Raw genomic sequence first — 25,475 nt, 5'->3', positions numbered from 1 at the left:
TTTGTATGTGTTAAAATAATTTAATTCTCCCTGTACATTTCTGTCCACATCAGCCAACAGAAATCAAGAATGCATACTTTATAATATTTACCTGTTTTGAGACATTCAAGTCAATTCAGATGGCAAAAGTAGAATTCAATCACTAACGAAATGTTTAAAAAATATATATTAAACAAAAAATGTTTTTACAAGATAAAAAATAATCTTCCACAATGCAATAAATTGCAGATCACTGAAATTTTAACTCTTTAGATGATTTCAGTTCAGTTTTTGGTTTCAAAATCTAAAGACAATCAAAAAGAACAGGCATTGGCAGAATTTCTATCTGTTTTTACGTTTCTCTTTCTTGCCTCGACTACTTGTTACACTGTTTAAAGATGATGATGAAGGTGCTCTTGCGTGCCCTGTGGCCTTTAGATGGTCAAAAAGCTTATTCCGGGAGGGAAACTCACTGTGGCAGGTTGTACAGCTGATAAGAACATCACTCTGAGAAGGGAAAAAAATCATAAATAAAAGCAGGTGTTATTATCTAAGAGCAGCATTTTACATTTTCATGTTAAGATTAAATATCGAACAACTGCAAAATAAAGATCTTTTTAACAAAATAGAGAGCCACCACGACAGGCTCAACAGAGGCAGCCATTCTTCAAAGTTAAGTCCCGTTAACCAACACCATCACCTTGAAGAGTCCTGAGACCTTCAACAGCCGGCACTACATGGACTAGACCAAGGCTCTAGATTTCAGAGGAACGGAAAACAGAATACTAACTGTTCTGGTACAGTCTGATATTTCCAATGTGCTTCTTTTTACTTTAAAGGAAAAAAATGACAGTGGCACATACAGAAATTCTATGTTCATCAAGGAAAACTGCTGATGGAGCCACACCTATGCAGCAGGTGCAGAAGGGCTCCCCAAATACGCACTCACATCTTTCAAATTAGAATGAAAAATTTAGATTATACTGCTTAAACAACAAGGTCCGCTGAAGAGATGTCAACGTGACCGTGACCTACCAGAGTCTGTGGGTCAGCAGGTACCTTGACAGACTTTTTTGTCTCTTTGGCTTTCTTTTCTTTGGGTTTAGGAACACTGGAAAATAAATAAAACATTTCAGCATAATTCAATAATAACGTACCTCTTTTAATTGGCATCTTGCTCCCAGGAAGACTCAAGAGTAACATGCACTTTAAAGGCTCACTAATTTTAATGGCCAAGATAATTAATTTTCACATCTCAAATGAACAGCTTTGAAGAGCAACTTGAGAGATCATACTAAATATCAAATTTGACACAAAAATTAAACAATTTACTTAAAACAGTTGAAACACAAGCTAAAACAAGACCCCCAAAATCTCTCTGAACTTTTCTTTCCTTTTGTTTTTTTTGTGAGAAAGATTAGCCCTGAGCTAATGTCCGTTGTCAATCCTCTTCTTTTTGCTGAGGAAGATTGGCCCTGGGCTAACATCTGTGCCCATCTTCCTCTACTTTATATGGGACGCCGCCAGAGCATGCCTTGATAAGTGGTGTATCGGTCCACGGCCAGGATCCAAACCTGCAAACCCTGGGCCGCAGAAGTGGAGCACGCGAACTTAACCACTATGCCACCGGGCGGGCCCTCCCTCTGAACTTTTATACAGTGTGTTTTTGTCAAAAAGGAAAGCACTTAATACTCCACTTATTGAAGCAAACCACCTTCACAGCCAACCAGTAGTATTTACAAATAATCTACAACATTAAGTGTGGTTCCCCAAAAACACAACTTCTTAAACTTGATTCTGTCTATGACAAACATTTCAACAGTTCCATAGTGAGGTGAGAAAAATAAAGATATCGTAATGCATTTTTCATAAAATTTGTTCAACATAAAGAATTTTCTTTGGGGTCTGCCCCGTGGCGTAGCGGTTAAGTGCGCACGCTCCGCTGTTGGTGGCCCGGGTTCGGATCCCGGGCGCGCGCCGAGGCACCACTTGTCAGGCCATGCTGTGGCAGTGTCCCATATAAAGTGGAGGAAGATGGGCACGGATGTTAGCCCAGGGCCAGTCTTCCTCAGCAAAAAGAGGAGGATTGGCATGGATGTTAGCTCAGGGCTGATCTTCCTCACCAAAAAAAAAAAAAAAAAAAGAATTTTCTTTTATTAAAAGATTATGTCCTTTCTGCTGATCTGGTGGGTTATCCCCCTTGTATCCTTTAACCCAGAAACTGCCAGCCAGTATAGTCAGTTTCCTCCTATTCCACTTTAACTCCTGAACATTCTTCTATTCAATCTTCCATATAAATTTTAATTTTCCTTAGTCATTTCATACTTTCCCTCATTTGTGATAATCAAATTCTTAGGGTAAAATGTGAGTGCAACTGTATTTACAGAACAGACAGGATGGATTATAATGAATGAATTATGATAACACTGCCGAACATGTCATAAGTATACTATTCTTCAAGCAGAAACCAAGAGTCTGTATTAAGTTAAATGGCCTACACATTTAAAAGATGCTGATTAGCAATGTAACATGTTATGCAGTTTTCAGCCAGCTTTGAAGGCATCAAGAAAAGGACACAATGGCATGAAAGGCAACAGATTAACATTACTAATTTACAAAATATCATCACAGATATGCCACAAACATATCCAAGAAAAGTTAGGATAATATTCCTGGAGAACAAGTTACCATATTATGAAAGACAGTAGCTACATCTCTGAAGTTAATATTTAAAACCTTTATTTTTAAAAGGTACTCTAGACACACACACATTTTTAATGAAGAACTTCTCACTAGGTAGCCAGCGTCTGCGCACTGCAGAGAAGGAGCAGAGGGGCCCACAGAAAGGCTCTGGACCTCAGGACAGGGGGTAGGGGGTGCTGTCTATCCCAACCCTGCTGCCCCTCAGCAGCAAAGAAGTCACTTGAATTCTCTGAATCCTTTTCCCACATCAGTAAAATGAGTGGTTTTATTTTCTCAGTGGTTGCCCAAGTCTGACTTTTAATAATAACAACACTTTTCCCTCCCCAAATGAACTCCCATGTAGAGGTACCATGAAAAATAAATGAAAAAATTTTAGCTCTAGATGAAAGAGGTGGTCAGGGGCCTAGAGCCCGGCCTTTTGGCCCACCTCTCACGCCCACCCAACAGCCCCCAAGGGACCTTTACAGGACACTTAGGCCCCATGGAGCTACCTGATATGGGTGCCTCCCAAGGAGTAGGCAGACAGGATTACACGCCAGCTTCTCCACTTACCAGCTTTTGTCCCCCAGCAAGTCCCTCACCCTGAGACTCAGCGTCCCCATTTGTAAAATGGGAACGAACACCTCACATCAGAGTAGTGTGTAACTTCCCCTTCCAGGCTTCCACGCCCACATTACCAGTTTGTGTAGTTCCTCCTCTTCCTTTTCCCACAGCTACGGCCCTACTCTAGGTCTCCGCCACACCTTCCCTTGTTTACGCCACCTCACTTCCCTAAACCCCAAGAACAGCCCACCGCCCCTTCACTGCTGCTCCAGTGTTAAGCATTTTCAACTCAGGCTCCCACTCTACTCTGTCATTTGAACTCTTCTTCATGGTCCTACATCAGGAACCCGAGGCTACTTACTGCTCGGATCTTTCCTCAAGAAATAAGAAATTACTCTGCTCTAGAGCAACAGAGGACGATGGGGACAAGAAGGTCAGACAAGGAGCGGACAGAGAGGAAAAGGAATGCAGTCTTCCCTGAGCAAGACTTCCCTCAGCCCACCACTCCGGCCTGGCGCAGCACTGGGATTGTAGGCTCCTTCGGGAGGAAGACTCCAGGCTGCCGACATATATCCTGACGACCTGCTCTGTGGGGCTGAACACAGGGTGACTATCACAAGCACGGAGATTCGGTAAGATACCGTCACTCCGGAGCACAGCATCTCCTGGAGATGCTCCAGGAGAGTGGGGCACGGCCTCATCAGTAGTCTTCTTCCCATGACATGTCAAGGATTACTGATCCAGGACAAAATAAGAACTCAGCAGGATGAGAGAAACAAAAACTGGATCAAATTGACTTCTTTCTGATTGTGGCCATGTTGCTGAAATGTCTGTGAGCACCCTCCTCTAGCACTCTCTTTCCAACACGCTTCATCTGTACACATATGTGTATGTCTGGATATATATATGTCACAGATACATCTAATTTACTTCACCAAGCATGGGAAAAGAGATTTTATTTGATATATAAAAAGATACCCTTACTACCAATATTAAGTAACTGGAAAACAACACGCAACTTTGACTTACCTTTTAGCTTCACTTTTTGGGTCATCACACAGTTCGATAGTCTCTGTGACACTGACACGTCCTTGGGGACTATCTTCCAATTCTTTGGCACTGTCCTGATTTAAGTTGATATCTTTTGGATCAACCTTTACTCCTTCTCCAGTTCCATTTTCATTGAAATTATCATCATAATTCTAGGCAATAAAACACGTACACCATTACAAAATAAATACTATAATAATACTAGCTTCTTATGTTATGTTGCCAAATAGACATAATAAACACTGATAATGTCATGTATACTCTAGTAGGAGTAAACCTTCAGGAAATACAAAGGAGAAGCAAATGATAATTTAAGACTATGAATGCTCATTACAGAAATATTAAATTAGGGAAAAACAAATAAACAATAAATATTCAATAAGTGAACAGTTGAATATATGAAGGAAAATTATGAAGCTCTTAAAAATCATGTTTCCAAAGATATTGATTCAATTATGTGAAAAAATACAACATATTATCAAAAATAGAAGAGAGAGGGGCCAGCCCCGTGGCATAGTGGTTAAGTCTGGCACATTCTGCTTCAGCAGCCCGGGTTTGCAGGTTCAGATCCCGGGCACGGATCTACACCACTCGTCAGCCACACTGTGGCAGTGACCCATAAAATAGAGGAAGACTGGCACAGATGTTAGCTCAGGGCTAATAGTCCTCAAGCAAAAAAAGAGGAAGATTGGCAACAGATGTCAGCTCAGGGCAAATCTTCCTTAGCAAAAAAAAAAAAAAAAAAAAATGGAAAAGAGAAAATTATACATAACATCTGAACATTTAATTCAACATTAATTAATATCTATAGGCAGAATTAAGGACAATATTTATACTTTTCTACATTTTCCAAATGATCTGCAATGAGCAACTGTTACTTTTACAGTGAGAAAAAAAAGAAAAACCCACAATAACAAACAGGCATTATAAAAGAAACATGCCTGGCAAACACATCGTCACTAAGTGCGACTGTTTTGTTTTGGGTAACATGCTGCCACAGTTGCTTTCTCTCCCTCCCTCCCTGTGCTCTCTGCCCATGCATGCACTCTCCCCTGAACTTTGGAACAGGCAGATAGCATGACACTTCACCACGTCTCTCCTAAGAACACGAACACTCCCCTCCATCTCCACAGTATCCTCCTCATACTCAAGAGTTTACACTGATATTATCTGTGACACAATCCACAGCCACATCCCAATAATGTCCTTTTTTGTAACCCCTGATAGTGGATACAATCCAAGATCACACGTTGCATTTAGTTGTCATCTCTCTTTAATCTGCTTTATTCCAGAATAGCAGCCCTACTTTTTTGTCTTTCATGATATTGACAATCTGATGAGACTGTTTTGTAGAACGTCTCACAGTTTGGGGACATTCTTCCAATTTTGATTTTGATTATTTCTTCATGATTAGATTCAGGTTATACATTTCTAGCAAAAATATTGTATAGATAAAGCTGTGTCCTTCTCAGTATATTACATCAGGAGGCAAAATGTCAGTCTGTCCCATTTCTCAGTGATTCAAGTGTGATTCAAGTCTGATCATTTGGTTAAGGTGGTAATGCCAGATTTTTCTACGATAAAGTACCTTTTTCCTTTGTTAATTAACAAGTAACATACAGAGTGTTACTCTGAGATTGTGTGAATATCTCATTCCCCAATAACTATTCACTAATGGATCTGGCATCTACCAATGATGCTTGTGTGGACCATGTATTACATTAGTGGATGCAGAACAGTGATTTTTCTACTTCTATTACTCCTGCCATTTGCATTTGTACTAATTCATATTCTTCTGTAATGAAGCTTTCCCCTCCGTCTCCTTTCTCCAATTCTTTTTTTAGGCTCAATAAAGATACATGATTTTTTTCTTAAAATCAACATGTAAAAATCTATCACCATTATCCTCTTGATGACTCAAACTTTCCCAAGTTTGGCAGCCCCTTAAGCTGGCTCCTGGGTACTTCTGAAGTATCCACATCAATTTCTGAATACTTCCTTAGTCTCCAGGATAAGATGATCCAGGCTCACCTCACACTTTCCCCATCCCAGTCCTGAAATCAGCCATTTCTCCAAGGACCAAGCCCTGATTCCTTTCACTGGTGAAGGGGATTTAGAAACCAAGGTGTGTGCACCAGGTATGCTCATTGCTACTGGGTGTCACTGCTTCTAGGCCCTCACAGTATACACTGCTAAGGCATTTATTATTTATTTTTTTAAATCATGAGCTCACACTGATATCTCCAATTCCAATCTAACACTACACTGCTCTTCCTCTCGTTCTCTTAATCTATGTCTGTATTTCCCTTCTCCCACAAGAGAATCTGGTTCCCAGTAACATTAATATATTTACTCATTTGCTCTATCCTACAATACATACAAAATAGTTTCAGAAATACCACACCAATATCACCAAAATATCTACTAAGTAAAGTTCAAGATTTATTTTTTTGCAGTTAATTTTCTCTTTAGAACACATCCCATGGAGGGTGTTCAGAGTACTGTGTTCAAGAGTTGCTTGGATTAATTCTTCCTTTCTGTCAGCCAGGATCATTCATTTGTTTACATTCAATTTCAGTTTTTTGGGTTTTCTTTTACAATCTTTGTTGGCTTATGCAAATTTTTTTTGACCATACAGAAAACTCTCCCAATCTGAAATTTCACGCTTCTCAGTGTTTGCTGCCTCCTGCTTGTTAATCTACCAGTACATGTCTCCACACTTCCTTCCTCTTCAAAAAGAACTTAGAAAATATCAGGAAAAGTGATACATAAACCTAGGTCTGAACTGGAGGTTTCTCCTTGATATAATCAGAAATCACAAATAAGAGATATTATAAAAGAATATAGCTTTGGGGGTAAAAAACAGGGTGGTAAACTGAAGCATTTTGTTGGTAAGAAAATACAAATACACATTTATTATCGCAGTCTGTATGACCTATCCTTCATGACTCAAGATGAGATAGGCTTGGGTTGGGTATAAATCTCTCCCCATTTCATTTTGTCCTTGTTCTAGTGGTTCTGGCACACACAAAGGAGAGAGAAAGTGTTCTGCAGAGTCTTTGGGTAGAAGATGGCATGAGTCATTTTATAAAAGGAACATACAACATGCTAAGTGGTTTCATAATTGAAGCAAAAAGTTGCAAGTCACAATTTTAACAGTGATTAACTCATGTGTCACTTATCATTTTTGGAACATGAAACAGATAAAAATTATCAAATATATTATAACCATTTGGATAAATAAGCCAAATCTAAAGTTTTATGAAAAATTATTAGTGTTACCCCTAAATTTTCTTAAAAACATTTTCAGTTTTTAAAAAGAACTATATTTAACACTTAATACAAGCTAATATAATTAGATTATATTACAATGGCACAGAAATCAATCCTATTCTCTTTAAAACCACCTAATATCCTTAGTAAAATGGACAAGCTGAATTTGTTTTTATAGGTTCAAAAACATCCACAGGATTGTGTTATACATATATAACAACACTATATCCTTTTATTTAAAAATAATTCTTAAGACAGAGACTGAATTTGGACCCCAAGTGTGAAATATTTAACCTACTTAAATTTCTGAGTAATTAAACAAACATTTTTTTAAGAATCACAATCATTACAAGTTTCTAACCAAATATTCCTCTTGCAAAATTTCACTTATGTTGTTGGCAGAATAAACTTAGATATACAATGACCAACCCCTATGTAGGTAAATTAGCTACATACATATAACAAGGGAAAAGTGCTAAAAAGAAAATATTTTTAACTCCTTTTAATCTATTTTACACTAAACATAAAATTACAGAGTGAAAGTCCCTCTGCTCAATACAGACTACCCTGAATAAAGCACTCCAACTTTATATTTGATATTTAATGTTAATAAAACTTTTTCAACATACCTGTGTTGGTTTCTGTTTCTTTTTCTTCTGTTTTTTAGAAAGCCTAAGAACAAATATAAATCAAAATGTCAAATACTTAACTTTGTGAAGACTTACTAAGTGAAAAGGAAAAATACTGAAACACTAGTGATACAGACAAAAGTAAAATATTAAAAATATTTAATATAAGACATTAAAAGGAAAAGAAATATCACTTTGGAAAATTATAATAACGGTTCAATTGACAGTAATTAGCATATCAATTGCCTAGGTATAAAACTGCTTTTAATATAGTCATAATATATTCTGTAAAAATTATATTTGACATCACATCTTTACCCACTTCAATATTATAAAGTTCCCTTAACTAGAAGAAATGAAGAAAATATTAGCATAACTGAGTAATTTCTTTGAGATAAAACAGCATTCAAATGCAATCTCTAAATGTGATAAGTGACATTTTTAGAAGTACCTTTGTTTTGGTGCATCCTCCATTTCTTCCTCAGAATTGGCATTCAACAAATGTTCATCAGTCTGAGGTCCTGAGAAATTTTCTTCCTCCTCTTCCAACTGTTGTTTTAACAAGGCGACCATTTCCCGATGCTTCTTTGATTTCTCATGATTCCTCATGCTGAAAGAACAACTTGATGTGAGCAACCGCAACAGGATTAACTCATGTGTCCCAATGTTGCTGGATGAGTGCAACCAAGTTAAAATTTGCTTTTTTCCCACTAACTAAGCAAAATGTTATGATGCGACAAAGAGCAACAGAACGCCGTCAGGACTTCTCAGGCAGTAAGTATGCTGGAAGGCTCACACTACGTTCTTGTTTCCTGTACCCCAGCATTCTCCCTCCCTCTGTCCTTTTCTCTACATATTTTCTTCCTAATTTGGGGGGGTCAAATTCTCTATTATTTTTATTTTCTAATTCTTAAAATTCAAGCCTTCTCCATGGTTTCCTCTTAATCACCAAGTATTTGTTAAATGCTTATATGTTCCAGGTCGTGCTGTGGGCTTCGAGGATCACCTAGAAATTACAACACAACATTCTAACTTGAAAAGGAAGACCCCTTGGATTTGAGAAATGATGATGGGAGGATTTGAAGAACCAGAGTAGTTTACCTCCTTTTGCTTTTTTCAACAGTTGTCTTTCACCTCAGGTGAAACGCTGAAGCTACGAGAGTTACATAAACGACAAAGTAGGAAACTTGTGTTCCTATCAACTTCATCTCAGCTGCTCAGATTTGGGTTTTCTAGTTTGGGTTGCTACTCTTCCTTCCCCAAAATACTCCTTCAGACCAAGGTTCCTTGGAGAAATTGGAACATCTTGTGACAGAAAGTAAGTGCTCAAAAAAATGATTGGGACAAGTCAAAAGTGCATAGGAGCCAGCCTGAAGGAACTCTCACTAACCACATCTGGAAACATTTGAGCATGAAAAGGGCAGTAATGAATTATAAAACACTGAAAAATTAATAAATTCATACTTACAACAGACAGATCAGTGGGTGAAAGGGAGGGCTCCTGTTTAGCACAGAAGGCCAAATGATGACTAATAATGTAGAAGGAGCACTGGCTCCAAAATGAGGCCCCAGAAAAGCCTCATTTTGGGACCATTATAGTGAAGACTGGTACAAGCTGAAATGATCAATGGATGCTAAATCTAAGAAGGAAAGTTTGATGAGAAGCAAAACATTTGCATAGTTTTAAAGTGTCTCCCCACAGAATAAACATGCAATAAGGTAAAATGTGTTGCAAGGGAAAGAACACTAACTCTACAGTGGAAAAACTGGACAATGCCTTGATTGGGTGATCAAAATTATCACCACCAACGAGTGGCAGGAGGACATTATGTGCCTCCAGATATGAACCTCAAGGGCAACACAACACGTTATGGAGTGTTCCAGCTGGGGATGCGTAACTTGAATCTAATCAGGAGGAAATGGACAAAACTAAAATGATCAACACTCTATTAAAAAAATATTTGAAAGAGCCAGTATTCGAGAATATCTATGGCATAGACAAGGGAACTGGTTCAGATTAAATGAGACTAAATAAATAAATACAATACATGATCCTAGACTGGAAAAATGCTCTACAGGACATTAAAGGATGAACTGACAAAAGTGGAATATGGGCAGTAAATGAGATAAAAGTACAGTATCAGTGTCATAAATTTCCTGAAGTTGACAGCTGTATTGTGATCAAGTAAGAGGATGTCCTTGTTCTTAAGGAATATACACTGAAGGATTTAGAGGTAAAGGAGTATTGTGTATGTAACTTACTGTTAAATTATTCAGGAAAAAACTGTGTGTGTGTGCACACATGTGCACATAAAGAAAGAAAATGCAAATGGGGCAAAATGTGAGCCACAGGTGAATAGGGTGCTCTATATTCTATTATTGCAACTTGTCTGCAAGTTTCACATCATTTACAAATAAAAAATAAGCTTTTAAATCTCCTTCATTGTTGCTTTTGTTTTCTTGCTAGTTTCTAACCTTTCTGCCTCTCGCCACTTCTCTTGTTCCTCTGTTATTCTTCCCTCGGGGGCTATACAGTAATACCACCTACCACTCCCACCACCCCACTGTCATCCTTTGGCTTCCTCCTTCTTTACTGTACATGTTTTGCCTCTTTTTCCCTTGCTGAGTCCTCTCTCATTTTCTCCCCTATTCTTTCTCACCTCTTTGTAACAGTATCCTTTTTAATACTCCTCTCTTCATCACTGTTCCCATAAGATAAAGTCCTTCCACTTCAGCAAATACACTTTAGGCGGTATGCCTGAAGTTCCTAGGTTGGCAGCGACAGCCTGCCCAAGAGCATGATGGCGGGAGGTGAGTTTGCCACCAATAGAGAGACGATTAGCTTTGGTCTAGCCTCCTTGCCTCTGTGACTATACCTTCTTTGCCAAAACAAACAACATTTCCTTCTGGAGACAGTGTACATATTCTAAAAGCAGCTATCACATGGGAATAATGGTGTGAATGAGAAACAGCACAACAGGCTTAACTGCTGGTACAAATCCCTCTTCCTCCCCTGCTGGACAGAAATCCCCCAGGGCAGCATCTGAGGGCTAGTAATCAACCGCTACAAGCTCTTTCTTTTTAGGATTTTCAAAGTGTTACACTCCCCCCCCCCCCCCCCCCCCCGAAGAAAAGGTCAGTTCAAAGAGATTCAACTTACGCCTTTTCCGTCTTGAAAGATTTGTCACACGCTGGGCAGTAAAGGCCGTCATAAAGCTCAGCATCCTCGGCCTCGTCACTGCCTTTACCTACAAGAGGGAAGCCCACAGTGAGACTCCTGCGTGAGCAGAACACAAACCTAAAACATGTCAACAAATTACATCTCTTTAGTGATGATCTAACACTGCACACAAATCAGAAACTCAAACGTTTGTATTTCCTTATAAAAAACAAATAATGTCTCCAGGATTTGAGTTGACCTTTTAAAAGCAGCACTGAATTACAAGGGAAGGCTTCCAAATAAATCACTTTATCTTTCAAGTTCTTTTCATAAGTCTACTTAGAAGATTCAAAATATTCTCAAAGTCCCAGGTGTGAGGTAAACGCAGAAAATCAAATGTCACTTTCATAGTTCTACCACGAAGCAGGTTTATCAACAGAGGTATTTTAGCTTACCTCATGGACAAGATTTGGTGCAAACACATTTATAACTGTAATCTATTCTTAAATGCTTCAATAAACTTAGCTTATGACATTTCATCATTATTAGACAGACAGGTCATAAAATGGCATGTTACATGTAAAGTTTAATTTTGTCTTTACAGACTTTTTTTATAAGCTTGAAGCTTATTACAACAAAATAATTACTATCGATAAGTCCACAAAATCTAAGCAACTAAAAAGCTCAATTAAAAGTCTGCACAATCTCATATTCTATCTTTATAAGAAACAAACAAGTAAACTGCCATTTGGGATTTATTATGGGATCAATAAAGATCCCAAGATATCTATTCTATATTCTACATTCTGGTTCTTTATAATAAGAGATGTTAATATGATTCTGAGGGACATTTTCACTGAAATCATAAAAGATCAAAATGCATCCAATGTTTAGTATATGGTGTTCTTTTCCAATTGTGTGTACACTTCCAATATATCATACACAAGAATGCTGGATTTGAAGTCAAAATCTGGATCTAAAAATGGTCACAGGTTCTCAGCCATATGCTATAGCTTCTCAGAGTCTTAGTTTGCTCATCAGTAAAATGGAGATAATTTTATGAGTGAAATCGGCATTTAATGGGTATCGTGTGAAGATCAAGCAAGATCTTGTATGTGAAAGCACTTTATAAATTGTAAAACTCTACATAATTATGCCCCCTCACATTTGTAGAGTGCTTTATAGTTTTCAAAGCACTTTCACATATACTACTTCTAATTCATTAATAGAACACTTCATTTCCTAATCATTTTGAATGAAGAACAGTCTGTCATTTTATCATTTGGGCTATTAGTCTGAAAAACCACATTTGTAGATAAGGTAAAACCGATTAAACTATGTTTAGATCATTCAATTTTGTTTCCCAGGGAATAGCTAGAGACAGTGGGGAAAATCAAGTATATCGCTATTCTCGACAATGCCTAATCCTCGCCTTTTAAGGTGGTCACATGCCTGTGCTCTAACGACAGAGGCGGAGAAAAGACACATTTCGGCACACCCAGGAGAGCCCCTTACAAAGTCAGAAATGAGGAAGAATTTATATACACCACATGGACTCCTTTCGGCACAATATCAGCTTTTCTGGAAAGAGTTGCTATTGAAACTTCACCTACTGCTGAATTGCATTTTTTTAAATAACCAGTCAGTTGCACTTGTCAATATATTTACGCAGCCAGAAGCAAAAGTTGTTTGAAATATGGTCAGAAGAGAGTTTGTTAATCAAATTACTGGAATTAGACTACTTCAGTAGACTACCTTTGCCTGGCTCATACAATATTGTTCTTCATTTTAATTATCTGCCACATTTAAAAATTGGGAGATGTCACATAAAAATCCAGATTTCCAGCTCTACTTAAAAACCAAACAAACGGATAGCCCTGGGGGCCTAGTGGTTAAGTTCAGTGTACTCAGCTTCGGTTCCCCAGGCACGGACCTACACCACTTGCTAGTGGCCATGCTTTGGTGGCAGCCCACATACCAGACCGGCAACAGATGTTAGCTCAGGGTGAATCTTCCTCAAGCAAAAAGAGGAAGATTGGCGACAGATGTTAGCTCAGGGCAAATCTTCCTCAGCAAAAATAAATAAAATAAAATAAAAAACACACAAACAAGAAAAACCCTGGTAACCCTGGTCCTCGCACCAATCAGCTGATACTCAGGTGTTCTCTGGGTTTTCTTCCTCTCTCCCATTCCCGCCGTCTTATACCTGAGCCCCTTTATTGGCATCTGTAAGCATCCTGAGTGCACAACGCTTGCTCATAAAAACTTATATTTTCTTAAATTTCTTAACGAATGGAGGAAGTTACCATCCTGTCCATCTTTGAGCTCATGTTCTTCCAGTTCATCTTCGTCTGATCCATCTCCAAACTCCTTTTCATACTGTGCCTCCATCTCCCTGAGCTCCTTTTCCAAATCGGCCACTGTCATCCAGCTCTGTTCTTTGTACTGATCTGCCAATCTAGACAGAAATAGCACAGTCTCACTGACACTGAGAAGCATGTCTCCGCACGCATTGGTTTTACTTACTCTTTAGGCTTAAAACCCATCCCCTAGAGAGCTTCTGCCTCCCAAGTTGCCGATGTTTACAACTTCAAACCTGTGCTTAGTTAAAACTGGGGCAAAGTCACTTAATCTATTATGTGTTATGTGGTTGATTTTAATGGCTCTACTAGAGAATGGGTTTTGAAACATATAACTCTTAGCAACTTATTAAAAGTCTTTAGAGCAGTTTAAAAACTTTAAAGGCATTAGGGCCGGCTCCGTGGCTTAGCGGTTAAGGGCGTGCGCTCTGATGCTGGCGGCCCGGGTTCGGGTCCCGGGCGCGCCCCAAGGCACCACTTCTCCGTCCAACGCGAGGCCGAGTCCCACGTACAGCAACTGGAAGGATGTGAACCTACGACATGCAACTGTCTACTGGGGCTTTGGGGGGAAAAAAATGAATAAATAAAATCTTTAAAAAAAAAAAAAACTTTAAAGGCATTAAAATGAACCAAACATCTAAAAGCAGACCGACAGAGAGGCGGTACTCTCTGGCGGGTAAAGCAAGGCCACTGGACTGACTTCCGGGGTCCAATTCTCGCCTCTGCGATGTACCAGCTATGTGATCTTGGGCCTGGCTGTCTTGTTTCCTCAAAAGAATGAGGATAAAAACCCGAACTTACTTCACAGAATTGTTGTGAGAAAAGCACTCAGAACAGGGCCTTGTACTGAGTAAGAATTAACGTTAGTAGTTATTAAATTTTACAAGAGTCTGTAAAGGATCTCAAGTATAAAGGGCCTCTGAAGGAAAACATCCAATTCAAAAGAAAAAATACTTTGCAGTAGATGAAAAAACACTGTCCAATGCCAGGATTAAACAAAACAAAGGATGGGGCCGGGAAGGCTTTAACCCAACAGGAAAGCACCATGTCAGGTGTCTAATGGTTTCCTTGGACCCCCACACCCGTATTCAGAAAAGGCTGCAGGCACTACGTACTTCGCCTGCTTTAGCTTCTGCTGCCGCCTCATCTCCTCAGCCTTCCTCGCCTTCTCCGCGTTCTGCTCCTCCACAAGCTTCCGATGCGCCTGCACTCTTTTATCTCTTTTCCGAATGAAAGCTACCAGCTGCCGCACAAGCTCGTTCTTCTCTTTCCTTGCTTTGTCTCGAATCTTTTTGTTTTCTTTTTCCATGGCTCGTTTCTCCCAGCGGTTTGAAGCTTGTCGTGTATCATATTCTTCCTTCCAAGCAAAGTTCTTTTGAGTACAGAAACTCTGCCAATAAGCGTAGAAAGGATGGACTACCTAGTGACACAGAAAATAAGTAAAATGCTAGTTTTTACTTAGATTTTTTTTTTAGTAAGGCAGCAAATATTAGTGATGCAGAACATCTTCTAACCTTCTTTTTATATATATATATAACACTGCTATTAATCAATGGAAAAGACAGTCCTTTTAAGGCTTTAGGGAATAAATCACTCGTCAGAGGAAATTAATGGGATGGGACCATGGTCAATAAATAGGGAAAAGTAAAGCAGGGAGGCCACCAGGAAAGAAGAGAGAGGAAGAAAGTCACAAGATAGGACCGAGAACTAGAATCTACTTTTTAAAATAAAGGAATGGGGAAAAGACACACCAATAAATGTTAATTATAAAATGGCAGTGCATTCTGCTTTTACCGTATCATAGTCACTCTGGGAATCTCCAAAAGTTGGGAAATCCTCAACATCTTCTTCTAACACTGATTCTAGTTCTTCCTTTGCAATCATTTCAAAAACATTACGATACACCGTATAAAAGCCCTAAAACACAGTAACAGAAACACAAATTCTTAGTACTTTTGTAGTCTAACCGCAGAATAAGATTTTAAAACATAACATGGGGAAACTTTGAAGTTAAAGAACTACAGGCCCGAGCTCTGTCCCTGTAAGTACATTTAGGTTTCAACTGGAGGTTTTTATCTGCTGACAGTTTCAATACAAAGGCAATGCTTTTTCAGTTTTCAAAATGAACGTTGTTTCAACTTTCTATTATAGAATAATTTTAACGACTCTCCTTGTGATTGAAAGTCTTGTGCCTGACAAGAAATTACGAGTGAGTTCATTTATCTTACCTTTTCATCATCTCCATAACCAGAGTAACAGGTAACAGTGAAATAGTGAAGCAAGTCTAAGCTGTCATCTTGATATTCTCCATCAAGCCCACCTTTCAGTAGAGCTTCTCTATGATTATCATACCTAAACAAAAAAAATCAGCGTCGTCAGTGAAGGCTGAATAAATGGGAACTCAAAAGGACTCCTTACTCTGAAAGAGGCAAAATGTTATTATTGTACAATTTAATGTGTCCAATCCACAATCAAAAATTTTTAAGAAAAATATCAACAAGAAAGACTTAATCTTCCACAGAACTGCTGATTAAAACCATGACCAACTTCTAATACATTATAGGCATTCTACAGTAACAGCCCATATGAACAGGGGAATTTAATAAGCCAGGAAATTTCCACGACTCTCCCAGAAGCATTTTCACAGGAAAGAAACATTACTAAATAGGACAGTACAGGACATCATCTGGTCCACAGACTAATCATACATCTGTGATCTGGAAATTTACCAACATATACAAGAGTAAGACTTGCTATGTTTATGTAAACAATCTAGGAGCTTCACACAAACAAAATCACTCCTCATAATAACTTAGTTATTATCCCCAAAGACATCACAAGAAATTGAGGCTCAGTGATATTAAATCACCTGTTGCCATAATCATAAAGCCAAGAAGCAGCACAGCAAACCAGCTCTCCCGCACTGGCAGGACCACGCTCCTCGCCACTGCACAGTACTGCCTCCAGAAAACAGCAGTTACTAGGCAAGAGCTCTAAATAAAAGGACAGAGAATCCTTGGGATAGGAAAACCACCCACCATCTAGACAAGAGGCTAGAGCAAAAGGGGAAGTCAGAAAAGAATTTCAAAGTTCCAAAAGGAAGGCAAAAGCGTTTCCAAGGCCAGACCTCCAAATTCCTTGGGAGGAGAAAAATTTAGGATGCTCTGGCTTTCATATAAAAGACAATTTGACAAGAAGTTTCTTTACAGTCTTTTTCTCTTGACACCAGCCAGGCTATACACTGCTTAACACACAGAAGACTTGCACAGTAGCAGTGAACACCCACCTGCTCTTTCTAACAGCAGGATCTTGCACAGTTATGTCAGGACTTAAAACCTACTCCTTTGTAGCAAAAAGTTCATCTAGAATCTGAAAACTCAGAACTTCAAACATGGAAATTTTTGTTTGGAAAATAGTATTCAATTATCAGGTCATCATTAATAAAAGTATCTGTCACAGATGCAGAGGCTTAACTTAATTTCCTCATATAAAGTAGTTCTTTGGAAAATATTACAATTCTGGTATTAAAACACTATATCTGTTCTCTAAGGACAAGTCAACATTCTTCCTTGTCTGACATCAGTGAATCTGTCACACACCAAAGGGACACCATTTAATGAGAAGTCACTTTATAAGCATCAAAATTAAAGCTAATATTGCCAAACTTTGTTTCATCACCCATAAAATCAGATAGCTGGAGTAATCATCTCTACGGTTCCTCCCTACCCAAATACTGTATTTTATATCATGAATAGGTGACAGATGCTTCAGAACACACCAAAACCCACTTAACATATTAAATTAAAAAAAAAAAACCCTCTACTGACAACTGTTCCCAACACAACACACTAGGATAGGAGGGACAGCGTGATGCTCACCATGCTCTTTCCTGAGGGTCACTCAACACGTCATATGCTGCTTGGATTAATTTAAATTGTTCAGCTGCTTCTGCGGCATTATCCAGATTTTTATCTGTTGAAATAAAATCACAGAAATTTAGTCATCAAAAAAGTAGATGGGCCAGCCCGGTGGCACAAGCAGTTAAGCGCGCGCGCTCCGCTGCGGCGGCCCCACAGGTTCGGATCCCGGGCGCGCACCAATGCCCTGCTTGTCAGGCCATGCTGTAGCAGCGTCCCATATAAAGTGGAGGAAGATGGGCACGGATGTTTGCCCAGGGCCAGTCTTCCTCAGCAAAAAAAGAGGAGCATTGGCAGATGTTAGCTTAGGGCCGATCTCCTCACAAAAAAGTAGAGGACAGAATCTACAAGGGATCTCTTCCATCACAAATGCCGTACAAAGATGAGGAGTGTACCAAACAAAGAAAAACAACTGGGGAAAAGCAAAGAGATACTCAGTGACAGATGATAATCAGGATCTGTTGTAATTATCTACTTGAGTAGAAATTTCATGCTTTTCTGGAAACCTCAGGTTATGACCGAGCACTCAATCCGGATATCCACAAATGGAAAATCCTGAATAGTATACATTTTATTTTTAGAAGGAACAAAATATATATATCAAATCAGTTATAGAAAGACTATTATTTAGTGATAGATTATGTTTATTGTTCATACTGTCTTTAAGTTTTTCTTTCTTATCAACATATACTGAAATAAATCTCATAAAGTTTAAAAAATATATACTAATGAAAATATGTACTAATTATTCTTCCTTTCACTGTGCTTCCTTAACCATGGAGTTCAGAAAGCATCTTAGCCTCAGGGTGGTAGGCAGCTTCCAAGACGGCCCTCAAAAATCCCCACCTCCTGGCATGCGTAGTCCCCTCCCAGGTCACCAGGGTCTGTGTGACCACCAGCAGGCAGAAGTGATGATGGCACAGTACATTACTTCTGAGAAGAGATTATAAAAGACTGGTTTCCCTCTTGGGCTCTTGTTCTCTCGGATCACTCTGGGAGTAGTCAGCTACCACAGCATGAAGACGCTTAGGAGAAGCCCACGTGGCGAAGAATGGAGGCCTCCAGCCCACAGCCAGAAAGAAACTGAGGTCTGCCAATACCATGTGAGTGAGCTGCAAAGTGGGTTTCCCAGACAGTGAAGATACAACCTCATGAGAAACCTTGAGCCAAAAAACCTAGCTAAGCTGTTTCCAGATTCTGACCCTGAGAAACTGTGTGAGTCCATATAATGAATGTGTGCTGTGTTGGTTGTTTAAGCCTTAAGTTTTTGGTAATTTGTTCCACAGCAATAGATAGCTAATACACTCAGAAAGTAAAATATTTTGAATCTACTATGGAGCACACCAAAGTTCGTTAAGCTACAACTCAATACTTGCCCTCTAAGAGGCTAGAAGAAAATATGACAGAAATGTATCCCCTACAAATAGTCTTGCAGCCTTAGAACAAGGCCCTCGAGGGCATCCTGCCTCCTCTTCTCAGGCACCATCACACGGAGCCAAAATCCTTCAGGTGGTCTCTGCTCAACAACTAACTCTTTCTCAAGTGCAGCAATTTGCCATAGCTCTTTTTGCTAAGATGCTTTAACATAAAAAACTTGCAATATTATTTCAGAGTCATGGTCCCTTGAAATTGAAAGAAGTAAACAAAATCTCCATCCCTGTAGCCTAGCTGTATGTGAGAAGTAATACGTACCAATCTAAATCCCCTTCCATGGTGCAGCCCATCTGAAGACAGCCAACGGGTCACCTCCTAGTCCACCTCTTCTTCGGACTAAATACGCCAATTTCTTATCCACACCATAATCCTCTACCTCCCATGTGGGCAAAGACAGGCACTGACAATCAAGCAGCCATTCACTACTTCCCTTTCTTAACACTCTACTCTTAATGACTATAGCTAATTACATTAGCTTTTAGCAACATCACACATCATTCTGAATTCATAGCTGACAAAGTTACAAGTATTTTTCATATTACTGACAAGCCAAGTGATAACTGTATAATGGATTTTTTCTTAACTCAAATATAGCACTGAATCCGTTCTGTGGCAGACACTACAGGTTAGGTCATCCAACACCCCGCCCCCTTTTCTCTTGCATCCTTTATTATGGAGGCTGGATAAGCTACAATACTTGCTGTTGGGAATGGCCATGTGATACAGTTCTGACCAATGAGATGAAAGCAGAAGTCTATTAGTATATTGTTTTTCTTCCCTCTTTCTTCTTGCCCTGTATGTGAGCATGATGGCTGGAGCTTCAGCAGCTACCTTAAGACAATGAAGGAAAAGCCAAGAGATTCACAGTGACATCATTGAACCACTGACACAATGCCAACAGGCATCTACCTCCACGCCTTCTTGTAGGGAGGGGAAAAAACGGCTTAATGGCTTAATTTATTTAAGCCGTTGTGATCAGGTCTTCTGTTATTTCCAACTAATACCAAATTCCATCTTGTTGTGGCCCTGTTGAAATCAGGTTCTAGGTAGTACAGGACACTCAGTGCCCTGCTGTAATTATTTTACATTTTGATTACCACTTAGTGACAAACTACTAGTTGCCTATCCAGTATCTGTTCTCCTCTTCGACCTAACAAAACCCCAATTTGTTCACAGCGATAATGTACTCAGTTAAAAACTTCACCTCCCCAGACTGTCTTGAAGTTGGGGTTATCAGGTGACCCAGTTTTAGCCAAACAGATATAAATGCACATCTACTAAGTGAAGCATCACAGGAAAGACTCTGTTTTCCAGATGAAAGGGATGCGCTTTGGTGGCACTCACCTTATGCTCTTAACCCAGCCCCTGTGTCCTGCTCAAAGCCGGGTACAATGCCTGCAGGTGGATTATGAGGATTGAGACAGAGACTGCTAGTTCATCCCCTTCTTTTAGTAACAAGCAAATCCTGATTTTATGGTGGGCACCTGGTCCTGGAATAAAGACTCCATTTCCCAGTCTCCTCTGAAGCTTAGGCGTGACCACATGACTAAGCTCTGATCAGTAACATCTGTAAAAGTCTTCTATGATAGCTTTTAAGAATCTTCCTTAAAAGGCAGCCAGTACACACTCTCTGTCCCTGATATACCCTTTCCTCCTCCATTCCTCCATTCTGCTGCCTGGACGATGAGTGAGGGCCCATCTGAGGACACTGAGCAGAGAATCCAAGGACCTCACGGGGGAGAACTGTTATATGGGGCTCGTCTATCTCCGCACCTCTACATGAGAGAGCAACAGCCATCTACCTCTGAGGCTTAATTGCAAGGACTCAAGCCCTATCGTCAGTATGATGGAGCAGGTCTTTGACAGTTTCCTCAAGCAGCCAGAGCTATCAAGATGGGCCACCTCTGGATTTCTTGTTATGTGAGAAAAATAAAATGACTATTTGGTTTAGCTACCATAGCCAGCTTCCTGTCACATGCAGCTGAACACAATCCTATTATGCCTTCAAGGTGAGAGTCCAGCTAAACATAGTCATGATTTCTACAACTTCATCAAATCATTCATAAAATTTTTGTCAGACAAATAAAAAAGCAGAGTTCAAATTAAAGGAGAATGGCAGAAAGTGTCAGCAAATAAATCTTCCCACATAAAACAAAAAAGGTGACTGTCCGGGGGTGGTAGGTAGGTGGTTCTTCAACTTTTAATCAGTACTGTACTCTGTTGTCCTGTTTCTTCCCACTCCCTTCTTTCCTCCTCCAAAGAAGTCTGGAGAAAGCCAAAAATTTTAAACACATAAAACCCATCAATGTACCACCTGAAAATAAGATCTAATCTCTTACTGAAGCTACTTTCTTAAATAATTTTTTCAATCTGTCATGTGGCTTTTTATTTCACTTAAATATACTTGAACTGGCTGACTATAAGGTGGAACTGAGATCTAAAAGCATGAGTGCAATAAGTTAAAAAGCAATAATTAAAAAAAAAATGGATGGGCCGGCCCCGTGGCTTAGCGGTTAAGTGTGCGCGCTCCGCTGCTGGCGGCCCGGGTTCGGATCCCGGGCGCGCACCGACTCACCGCTTCTCCAGCCATGCCAAGGCCGTGTCCCACATACAGCAACTGGAAGGATGTGCAGCTATGACATACAACTATCTACTGGGGCTTTGGGGGGAAAAAATAAAATAAAAAAAAAAAATGGAAAGCCCACATTTATTATTAGCCAAATGCAAAAGCCACAGGTATTGTAAATCCATTCATCAAAGTTTAAAAGGCATTCTCACACTGTTCTTAGTGCTTTTCTCTTGATCCACTCTCACCCTCTTCAACTCCTTCCCAAACCTTTTTCCAGTGCCTTCTGGAAAATTTCATTGATCATGCCTTATAAGCCCTGCCTTGATTGACGCCAGGCTCCCTGAGAACCAGCCACAGCCCTCATCCGGTGGGCCTGGTGCTGGAGCTGGCATCCTCCTGGTCACTGATCCTTTACTCAGCCCTGAGGACGAACAAGCATTCCTTCCAGATTCAGACCATTTGGCAATCCCACCTTCTTCCCCTCCTTCTCACTGTCTACTCACCTCCCAGCCACTCTGCTTTACCCAAACTGAGAATTCTGGCACTTGGTTCAGTTTCCATCCCCAGGTCCCAGCACCACCCTGGGTGACTTCAGTGTACCTTGACCTCCTGGTCTCCCTACCTCTGGTCTCACCTGCTCCAATCCATCTCCCCACTACAGCCAGAGAGATTTGTGAAAAACATAAACCTATCATTTCCCCTGCTTCCAACTCGTCACCGGCTTCCCAATGCCTGCCCTTAGGTTACAAGTCAACCTATCTAATCCAGGTTACCACACCTTTAAGACCTGGCCCCTGCTGACCTGGCCATGCTCCCCTCTTTCCCCTTCCTGGGCTCTGCCATGCTTCCTCTTGCCTCCCTCCACATGTATTCCCTGCATTCCCGCTTTAGGTCTCAAACTAGATGTCACTTCTTCAGGGACGCACATCTATCCCACCCACACATAAACCCAGTCCAGGCTGGGTGCATGTGCTCATAACCACCTTGTATTTGCCCTCATACCGTCCTGACTTCCCTGGATTGAAACTGCCTGTTTTCCTCTCTGTCTCCCCGAAGACTGTACGTGCCAGCAGAGCAGACACCATTCCTGTCTCATTCACACAGTAAAGTGCTCAGGGAATATCCATCAGGTGAATTATTGAAAGCCTGCCCTTCACAAGGAATGATCTCACTAGGTAGTACTGTTGGCCCTACTGGAAATTATTCTCAGTTCCTCAATAAAAGAAATGAACGTAATTTTTTTTTTAACAATGAAACGGGCAGCCTTTCCATTTGAGGTACATATTATTCTTTGAAGGAAAGCCCATATGTTAACCTCAGAAACATCTAACACAGTACCTTGCACACAGAATGAAATTAAGCATTTGTTTAGTGACAGACTTAAATTAATGAGCCAGTAAAGCAATGCATATGAAAACCATGAGTCTTCTGGGGAAATATTTATCGTTTAAATGTATAGGCATCTTCAAACCAAAAGATATTTAGGATGCTACGAATTATAATGACATTCAGTGAAGATATTCACATTTAGTTCCTAACAGATTTGGTTTCAAAGTAGTTAACTGATATTTTAGTAACATTTGCATACTTCTTCCTTTCTTCCCTGCACTGATTTCCAATTAATCATCACCAAATCTGGTCATTTTTCCTTGGCAATATCGCTTCAACCCAGCCTTAGCCCACCCACTGACCCCAGGCCTGGCTTTGTCCCTTACCTTCCCACAGTGGACTCTACCTGACTTCTGTCTCCGCCCCTCTTCAATCCACTCAGTTGCCTTCATAGTACCTTCCCAAGACATCTTAAGAAAGCCAGCCTCAACTCTCCATTACTGGAAAAACAAATTTCACAGTCCTTAGCCTAACATTCAAGGCCCTTTACAATCTAACCTCAAAACTACTACTCAAAACGTTTTAATATTGTCATCAAAATTATATATGCATTTGGTCACAAGCACTAATGCTCTTCCTCACATTTTTCCACCCAGAGAGTCAACGAATTCCTAACTTCCTTCTAATTCCTAACTCGATTTCTAATGGTAACCCCTCTTATTCCAAGAATATGCTTCTACACTATTTTTGGATTAATTTTGGATATAGTCACTGACTTCCTGCTGTGATGAACATTTAGCTCATTTACCTCTTCCTTTCCAATATATATCAGATTTTTTTAGTTCCTTAAGTAACAAACTCATACCTTTATTTCTTGTCCCATCAACTGTAGACATCACCTTCTGACTTGCTGACTTTGCTTTCCTTCAGCTCTTCTCCCAACCCGTTTTCAGACTTCCAATAAGCACTGCCTTCAGTTAAACTGGCCCGTGAGACATCTCTTGTCCCTCACGGTGCTCCTCCCCATACTGTTAAGTTCACTTTTCCCAATTCCATTTCCCTAGGATCCAGCTAAAGCCCAGGCTCCTCTACCAAGCGGAAGCCTCACCACCTCTGAGTACACAGGGAAAACTCCCTCCCGTGAATTCCTGGGGCATTCATTACTTGTTCTATTAATCCAACTACCAATTATATACGTGGTGCTATTTCGTTTGCACTTGTATTTAACTCTTCGTGTGTGTACGACGTGGTTTCCCAGCAAGACTCTGAGGTCTCTGTCTTAGCATTTCAGAACCTACAGAGTAGTGACTCGCATGTACTGGACACTTTATAAACGTGCCTATTGGTCAGTGCTAATATGCAAGCCTCTTCTAAACCTCAAAAGCTGAGATTCAACTACCGTCTTAGTTTCCCAGTCTGGAAGATCAGATTACTTCACAAAAGTAACATAGGCCTGGACCACAATCAAATAAAACATCCAAACTTAGTTAGAAGCATAGTTCTAAGTAAACATACAAACTTCACGAGGGGAGACACCCAATTAAAACTTTTCATCGGCGGAAAATCCGAAGAACAGGGTCTGCTCAAACAGCCTACTAAAAGACAAAAAAAGGCATAGGTATTGAAAAGACTTTTTGCTAGGTCTTTTGTCGTAATTTTCATAAGAAAGAAGCCATAAATTACACTTAAGCAGCTGGACTGCGTGATGAAGTTACGGACAGCCGAGGAAAAACCCGAGGAAGCGGAGCGGCAGGGGACGAGCCTGAGGAAGAACTGGGTTGAGAGCTCAACTCCTCCCCACTCGGTGGTGTCTACGAAGGGGTGGGAGGAGCAGGTGAAGTCGCTAGAATGTTGTCTTTCTCCATCAAGTGGCAATGCGGGAAGCGGAGGGCGAGGTGGGAGAGAGGTCTGGGAACGGATGGGATGCCCCGAGCGAGTGAAGCCCGGGGATGGAGAGGACGCTCATCCGGAGACGGACCGCGCAGGGGCCACCTGGCCGGGGGCCGGGCGCGGGCACGGTTTCCAGGGCAAGGGGAGTTACAGGGCGGGTAGGTCGAGGCACAGCCAGGTTCCCAGAGTTATTCCGGGGAGAGGAGTGGGAAAGGTCGCGAGGCCAGGGGTTTGGAGAGGGGCCGGCGGTGGCGGAGTAGTTACCCGGGTGCCATTTCAGGGCCAGCTTCCGATAGGCCTTCTTGAGCTCCTCCTCGCTGGCGTCGCGCCGCACCCCCAGCGCCTCGTAGTGACACTTCATCGCCCGGCCAGGCAGGGGGCTGGGGCTGGGGCCGGGGCCCGGGGCGGGGCCGGGGCCCGGGCCCGGGCCGAAGTGGTGGTGGCGGCGCTGATGGTCCTCTCCTGAGGCGGGAGCCCGGCGCCCGCACCGGGCCAGCCAGCGAGCGCGGCGGCGGCGGCGCGGGGCAGCGGAGGCGCGCGGCGGCGACAAGCGGCGAGGGCTGCGGCACGCGGGCGCGCGGAGGGGGCGGGGCCGGCGGCCGCGGCTCCGCATGGGCGGGGGGAGGGCTCAGTTCCGGA

The 25,475-nt window shown here is 41.0% G+C and overlaps 1 protein-coding gene across 1 annotated transcript; it reads right to left on the bottom strand.

The window, feature by feature from the left end:
* DNAJC21 (DnaJ heat shock protein family (Hsp40) member C21) lies at window positions 1-25,449 on the bottom strand. Its single transcript, XM_004422720.3, has 12 exons — window positions 25,101-25,449; window positions 17,576-17,669; window positions 15,926-16,049; window positions 15,492-15,614; window positions 14,813-15,117; window positions 13,644-13,795; window positions 11,338-11,425; window positions 8,629-8,787; window positions 8,178-8,220; window positions 4,255-4,427; window positions 1,015-1,090; window positions 1-486 (listed from the first exon to the last, which is right to left on the bottom strand). Exons 1-12 carry the CDS (start codon window positions 25,447-25,449, stop codon window positions 322-324), a joined length of 1,851 nt encoding a protein of 616 aa, XP_004422777.2. The 3' UTR covers window positions 1-321.
* Window positions 25,450-25,475: the final 26 nt, after the last annotated feature.

This window comes from Ceratotherium simum, chromosome 18 (assembly GCF_057802395.1).
Source record: "Ceratotherium simum simum isolate JZ-2026a chromosome 18, ASM5780239v1, whole genome shotgun sequence".
NCBI lineage: Eukaryota > Metazoa > Chordata > Mammalia > Perissodactyla > Rhinocerotidae > Ceratotherium > Ceratotherium simum.
Note: the sequence above shows the minus strand (reverse complement) of the source record. Positions and strands in the feature narration are given on the sequence as shown.

What these genes read in the sequence shown, in the direction of transcription:
- DNAJC21 (XM_004422720.3), bottom strand. Translation starts at nt 25,449, where the DNA reads ATGCGGAGCCGCGGCCGCCGGCCCCGCCCCCTCCGCGCGCCCGCGTGC. An exon ending in CAGAAGCTAAAGCAGGCGAA is followed by an intron (nt 13,796 to 14,812) that starts GTACGTAGTGCC and finishes ATTTCTGTCTAG; the next exon opens with ATTGGCAGATCAGTACAAAG. An exon ending in GAGGATGCACCAAAACAAAG is followed by an intron (nt 8,221 to 8,628) that starts GTACTTCTAAAA and finishes ATTTGTTCTTAG; the next exon opens with GCTTTCTAAAAAACAGAAGA.